The sequence below is a fragment of the Branchiostoma floridae genome, chromosome 8 (assembly GCF_000003815.2).
Source record: "Branchiostoma floridae strain S238N-H82 chromosome 8, Bfl_VNyyK, whole genome shotgun sequence".
NCBI lineage: Eukaryota > Metazoa > Chordata > Leptocardii > Amphioxiformes > Branchiostomatidae > Branchiostoma > Branchiostoma floridae.
The window spans coordinates 19014506-19022235 of record NC_049986.1 but is presented as its reverse complement, the minus strand read 5'-3'; the positions used below and the strand labels follow the sequence as shown (position 1 = coordinate 19022235).

The 7730-nt window shown below is 37.6% G+C and overlaps 1 protein-coding gene across 1 annotated transcript in view; it reads left to right on the top strand.

Annotated features, from left to right (window-relative positions):
• LOC118422067 (exosome complex component RRP4-like) overlaps positions 1-6229 on the top strand; it is a 17073-nt gene extending 10844 nt beyond the window's left edge. The window contains exons 8-9 of the mRNA XM_035829579.1: positions 4352-4480; positions 5215-6229. Of these exons, the coding sequence (XP_035685472.1) occupies positions 4352-4480; positions 5215-5295 (210 nt within the window). The 3' untranslated portion in view covers positions 5296-6229. The remainder of the gene's footprint in view (positions 1-4351; positions 4481-5214) is intronic.
• The last annotated feature ends 1501 nt before the right edge of the window (positions 6230-7730 follow it).

Below are 7730 nucleotides of genomic sequence, written 5' to 3'. Positions count from 1 at the left end.
GTTTTACTGCAAATCAAGAAACATTTTCCTTTCCTAGACTTTGCTAATGAGCGCTGCAATGTTTTCTGTACGAGTAGAGGTCATGGATAAACAGTATTCTTACAACGTTTATTTGAAGGGCTAAGAAGGGCTGAGAATTGTCGTAAAAACGCACGGTACATTGCGTTTATTTGAAGGGCTGAGAAGGGCTGAGAATTGTCGTAAAAACGCACGGTACATTTTGCGACCATAGCAGACCCATCCAAGGACGAACCATTAAACCGGGGACAAAGCCGGGCGCCTTCGGCGCCCCGGCAAAAATACACAATAGGTCTACAGAAACCCAATACATTTCATGCAGGCCTGAGGTCTACGAACTCTTGTTTCAGTATTGTAATCAAATATCATTATCACGTCATTTCTATATTCTTTCATGATTATTTCTACATTTCAAAATCAAATTAAACACAAAGTTCCCCACTTACCCCGATGCTTCTCCAGCTTCCCTCTCCAGGCCTGGAAGTTTATCATTTTTAAGCGTCTACACCGGAAGATGAAAACTTTACCTAACAAAATAATCAAATTTTTCAGGGGGGGCGCATCGTTACATGTATCTCCAAATATGATAATAAAGGAATTTAGGTAGCACTCTATAGAAGTTTCTACTTTCAACCAATTTTTTACATCATTCCAAAATGATACTACATGTGGACACTCCCAGAAAATATGAACATAGGATTCTACATCGTCATGACAGAAAGAACAAGAGCTAGAGTCTATTAATTTCCATATATGTAGAATTTTGTTACAAGGTAAAAATTTATTAATTAATCGGTATTGAAAATATCTAGTACTTGGATCAATAGTACATCTATATAAGTTTGTAAATACATCTCGCCATGGTATAGGTTTATCAAAATAATAGAACCAAGAAAGTCTAGTCTTGTGTGCAAGGCTGACCTCGTTCATGGACGTAAGAAAGTAGATATACATGCTTTTATTGATTTTTATATTTCGTAACCATTTATAATTTTTTGAAAGGGCAGGCACACAAGGTCTTTACGCTTCTCAGTACTAAGTATTTTTTCCATTTACCGGGAATAGCTGAAATAAGTTGTAGATATCTATGTTGGTCACAAGCATTTGGGAAATTTGTACTGAATTCATCATAAGACATAAAATTGCCGTCCGGGGACAGCAAGTCATTTATGAAATATATATTCCTATTCATAAAAGCTGTCAAACAAACAGTTTTACCATCAATGATAATATTAGAGTTTAAACAAATTACTTGTTGTCGTATATTTGCCGGCGTCGTGGGCTCTACGTGCTGAAATTGAAACCAGGCCATAAAAACTTCAGAAAAAAATCCTTTTAAACAAAGGTTTATCACCGAGGACAGCTGGTAAAAAGGAAATAAACTATGACTAAGTTGAGGATGGAAGACTGTTACCCAGGAGGAAAACCATTCGGGATGAGAATAAAGTTTAGGTACCCATGAAGCTTTTATAGAAGTGTTGAATGCGCGTAAGTTTTTTAAATTTAGTCCTCCATTTTCCGATGTATTGTATAAAACCTTCCGTGCAACTCGTTCAGGACCGTTGTCCCAAATAAAAGAAAATATCTTCTTTTCATATACTTTGAAAAAGGAATCGTTAGGGGATGGTAAGACTTGAAATAGATTTGTAAATTGGGGAACCACCAAGGTGTTAATAATAACAATTTTACCATACAGGGACAGATATTTATTCTTCATAGGTCGCAATAGTCTATCTAATCTCTCCAATCGGGGTTCGAAATTAACGCTTGTAATTAAATTTAGATCAACGGGAATATTGATACCCAGTAGGTCAACATCCCCGTCAACCCACTGTATCGGTAGATGAGTGGGCAAGCGAAAATTTGTGGATTTTAAGGGACCTAATCGTAATATTTTGCATTTATCTACATTCAAAGAAAGACCTGAGATATTGGAAAAACGCTCTAAATCAGACAACAAGGCATAAAATGATTCTAGCTTTGGTTCGAATGGAAAATTTGAATCGTCGGCGTACTGCGATATCTTTGTAATCTTTTCATATATCTTTAAACCCCGAATAGAAGGATTAGACCTAATCTTAATAGCAAGAATCTCAACAGCCATGAGAAAAAGATATGGGGACAATGGACATCCTTGGCGAACTCCGCGACTTAAAATGAAGGGGTCTGAAATATAACCGCTGTTTATGACGCAACTCGTTGTTTTTTCATAATAATAGATAGATAGAACTTTATTGCTCGACATTTGTACATGGTACAAAGTATGGCAACGACTGTTACACAAAGTACAAAATAGGTGTAGAGAATAAGACCTTTACCCATGTAATTAGCTGTGGACCAAAGTTGAAAAATTCTAAAGCTTTAAACATGAAATCCCACCTTAACGTGTCAAATGCTTTTTTAAAATCAGCTACAAATATTAACCCAGGTTTACTCTCTTGATCGTAATGTTCTATTGTGTCTATTAGTCTTCTAATATTGTCGCCTATATACCTATCCTTAATAAACCCTGTCTGATCCTGTTCAATTATGTCCGTAATTACATGTTTGATTCTCAAAGATATGCATTTGGAAAGTATTCTTGTGTCACAACCTAAAAGGGTAAGGGGGCGCCAATTCCCCATGGCAGTTGGGTCCTTGTCTATACCTTTACTGTCTTTTCTGAGTAGCAATGAAATAAGTCCTTTTCTTTGAGTTTCTGAGAGACATCCATTACCAAATGAATAATTAAAACATGTTAACATTGGTATTTTAAAGACATCAAAAAAAATCTTATAGACTTCTATAGGTATACCATCAATCCCTGGTGATTTCCCAGCCTGAAATGAATGTATTGCATTTTTCAATTCTTCTTCGGTTATTAGACCTTCACAAAGTTGCTGTTGCTCATCTGATAAACGTTTACCATAGTCCTCGGGGAAAAAACCATCACAATTTACATCAGAAAGAGGCATTGGAATATCTTCAAAAGAGTACAGTTCAGAATAAAAATTAACCTGATCAGAAAGAATGTCTTTTGGGTTAGAAGTTACCTCCCCCGAGGGCCTTTTGAGTCGTTGTATATTTTTTCTTGTATAATTACGGTGAATTAGATTTATAAAATATTTAGTGCACTTTTCCCCCAGCTCCATCCAACGTGATTTTGACCTTAACAAGATACCATTTAGTCGTTCATTATATAAAGATTCTAATAACTTTTGTTTATAAATTAATTCATCTAATTGGGCGGGTGGGGGAGAGGCGACACTATCAATTTGACTCTGCAACATATTAATTTCGTCAATCAGTTCTTTTTCTTTCATCAGGTATTGTTTTTTTCTCCAGCTACTAAATTTAATACAGTGACCACGAAAAAAGCACTTTGCCGTATCCCAGACAATTTGAGGATTTGCGGTGTTGACGTTGTTTTTAAAAAATTCTGACATAATTTGTTTGGTCTGTACAAGAAAAAGTTTGTTATCAAGAAGGGATTGATTAAATTGCCAGTAGCCAGGCCCTCGTGGGAAATCCGCCGTAACAAAAGACAAGGTGATTAAATTGTGATCAGATCTAAATTTGTCTGCAATAGAGCACTTAGTAACTCTGTTTAATAATGAAAAGGATATCAGAAAATAATCTAGCCTACTAGCGTAGAGCCCCCGGCGCCATGTATACCGAACAACATTAGGGTTTCTAAAACGCCACACATCATGCAAGTCGAATTTTCCTTTTAGCTCCGAAATAGCTTCTAGTGCGTTAGGGTGATAATTTCGAAGTCGAGCACCTGATCTATCCATAGCTGAATTCTGCACTGTATTAAAATCTCCCACCACAACTAAATGTTCATTACTAATCTCAAATGTATCTATAGCTTCTTCTAATTCCTAGGAGGCCATATTTATACGTGACTGATGAACCTCTTCAACAAAAAGAGGATTTAATTTTGCAGTATCAGGGGAAAAGAGACATTTGCACTGTTCTGAGCTCATAGTTTAATCAACTGTAGAAATGAAATACCAATTATGAAACTTTATGAACAACAGAAACATCAAGAACAACAAACATCTAATATTTTACATACTTTTACAGCAAAAGGGCCCATCCATTTATTCATTGTATTTCTTCCATTCATACCAGAAGGATCAAACTTCGTCCTACACAGAAAGACTGGACTTACCAAATTTTCAACCAATCTAGGTGTATATAGATTTGCATACATTGTTAGAATTTGCATGCATTACTTGCATGCTGTGCCTATTTGATGCTCATCCTTTTCTCATGAACTGCACCCCTACAATTAAAGATTTCTTATTATGGTACAACCCATTCACTGCTATGTTCCTCATATTTTCAGCCTGTACCATCGACAGACAGGGAGGTGATCGCCCGGCTGAGAAACTGTATCCTGTCCCTGGCCACACACAAGCTGATGTTGTACGACACAAGTGTGCTGTATGCATACGAAGCTTCCCGACAGTATCAGGTAAATTTAACTATTACAGTAGAGGCCAGTTAATTGCACAATGGATTAACGCACACTTCTGTTAACTGCACAGAATCCCCAAGTCCCAAACCAGTGTGGTCCAACTGGATAGATTCGCATTATTGCACCAGCCGGATAATTTCACAAAATACGCTGGCAACTATGTAGTGCAATTAAACGGCTTCTACTATATATCATGATTTGCAAAAATGGGAATGTAACATGCTCATGCTCTCTGTTCAGTTTCTCAGTAGACCATTCCATTTGATTGTTGCCTAGAGTTTGCCTTAGCCAAGAAAAGGTTAACATTCTTGCAAGCATTTCTGTTTTGACTGACAAAATGAAGAAAAAAAACACAAAACATGAAAAAAGTAGTCCTGAGTATACTTTTAATATACTTTTGGTAGACTTTTGATTTATCATTTCCACAAACAGCCCGACAGGGCCCCGGTTTTGAATTCTGACCCCAGCATAACAGGTACAGAAGTACTAATTTCCTTGTCCGAAAAATGCAACATAAAGATGTACTAGTAGTCTTTGCCTGCTTGAGGAAGTTGAAAGTTCAGGTATTTTTACCAAATAGCAATCACTCAAGCAACTGATGATTTGAAAAACGGCCAGACATTCAGATTACATCCGTTGCCTTTTGTCCATGACACTGAAGAGATCTTATACTAGGACAGCAGGTTTTTATATCCAAACTATGAATGTATTCAGGTGTTTTCTTTCTTCAGGTGAAAGACCTTCTACAGCCAGACATAGCAGAGAAGGTGGCTGACGACACCAGACAGAGATTACAGATGGAGTCAGGATAATTAAAACAAATAAATTCTTTCTGATGCTATAGTTACACTGATTTGTTACTCCTCTCTATTTTTATTACAAGCAATATCTAACCAACAATATTCTTAAAGTCCTGTTAATCATGTGACAAAGCCAAGAGAGTTCAATAAAATGGAGGAACTAAAAGTAGTAATTTTGATTACTTCTTAGTTCCTTAAAAGCTACAAAGCTCATTTTGCTTTCTTCATTGGCTACAGAAACACTATGTGCTGGGCAGGAAAAGCTGTTTTGTTCAAAATACAACTGGCAGAAATAAACACACTCAGAAGCACACACCAACATGGGCACTCACACAGACACATATAGACACACACACATGCATACAGGAAACAAAGTAAGCAATAAGCTAACACTTTTCACTGTGTATACTTGTGTTGATATTAGAAAAATGTTCAGTTCTTCTGGACTTGGATGTATTCCCATACATGTTTTTCCAGCATGCATACAAATGTTCCACAAAATGGTAATGGTCAGGAAATAGGAAAGCTTATATTAGATCATAGGATCATTTCAGCCAGTTATCACTATGAAACCTTTGTAGGAAAGTCTTGTCTTTGATGTGATTTTATCATGGAGTTAAGTGAAAAATCAGACTTCCCCACAGGGAGCGGTTCCTGTTGCTACAGCTGGAATGAGGTTTGAGGGGAGAGTTATCAGGAATATCCTGTCTTTTTTCAGGAAAAGAAACAATAGTTTCCTATATGCATCTACCAGGATGTTCACAGGATCTATCAGGACCAAAGGGATATGTCGCTTGGAATTGACAGAAACTTAGTTCAGATTAATATTGTTTTCAGTTGGCTTTATTTTAACAATGTATCCAACCATCAACCTTAATTTTTTTTCATTGACGTATGTCAAAAGTAATGCTGGGATACCAACAAAATATAATGCTATCAGTTGTACTACTGTGCTTGAGTCATTTTTTGCACTCAATGTTTACCAAGTAACAAGACATTAAGACCACGGGTTACATGGTTGTGACTGAAACAGAATCTCTTCTTCCAAAGTCAGAAACATCAGTCAATAAGGCAAGTCAAAGATTAGTACTCTCCAAGCAGAGGTGACGCTTTTTCAGGCTTTCTTACTCAGACTTTCTATTTTCGTCCTGTTTTCTTTATGTCTGCGGATTTGGCCGCACGTTAGAAACAACCGTAGCCGAGTAAAAGCTCCTATGGCTCCCAACAACCTGCTGACACTCGGCTTGAGTTGGAGTCATTTTGACAACTGGTAACGTTGCCATAGCAACAACACGTCAGCTGGCCGGGAACTGACGCACAGTGGGGGAGCTCCGTTATACAATGAACTTGATTTCACCTCTGATTAAATGTTGAACTTGTACTCACTCACTGTTGGATGTAAGCTTTTGGGTATAATTTTCTTTTTTATTTCTTTGCCCTGCTTTTGCCCAAGATCATGATGATGATCATTACGGCACGGTATGATTCTAATACCGATTATAGCTAATACGGACTACAAAACGATTTGCCTACGTGGACCAGTTTGAGTTTGAGGTTTAGATTTTACCTTTATACAAAATTATTCAAGCAACCGGATACGTTTTGTAAATGACTCTAGCCCTTTCAAACACTATAATTTGGCATTAGTAACTTTTGTTTTTACCATCCCGACATCTGGGTGTTAAACCTTCATCGACTCTCCTGTATATGTACAGTCGGTATGACAATCCTTTAGCGTGACATCATTGTACCTCTCGAAAAGACTACGGGAATTCCCCAACAGTCAACCTCTAAACACTGTACGTGGCGTGTATCTTTCCTATCACGACCAGTGGATGATCAGCTCTTGAGCTAAAAGTGGATCAAGTTCACATCCCCTTCTATTCCTTCTAAAAGTCTAAATTTCAGAAAGACGTCATCAGTTTACCGATGTTTGGTGATCTCACCCCGTATATGGGGTGTATCATGTTCCCTCCACTTTAGCAGGAAATGTGAACTCTGATGTGTAAATTTTCTCACGATCAGCTGACGAAGATTAGATACTGAAATGTAAAACAAGTCTTTTGTTGTCAATATTGCCGTGAACATTACGTTGTTCTGCATGACGGACCGTGGTACATGCTCATACATCTACATATCGTAGCTAGTCTTCTGCCGCGTCTAGACCATTGTTGAGTCAAGCCCTGTGGTTGTCAGATCATCCTCGCTCGCCGTGTCAAAACTGTCAGGTAAGCACTGTCATAATATGGAATATTGTTCTCCTATTCATATGTTGGTGGTTTGCTTGTGTTTCATGTCATCGTTGTTAAATCGTCATCACCCAGATTATTTGTTTCCCCCGAGCTGCGGGTGCATGTTATGACGAGTCCTGCCTGGTCTCGGACTATTCTTCTACCTCTGAATTGTGGTTCAAGTGAATGACACCATGGCAAGCATTATGCACTTTT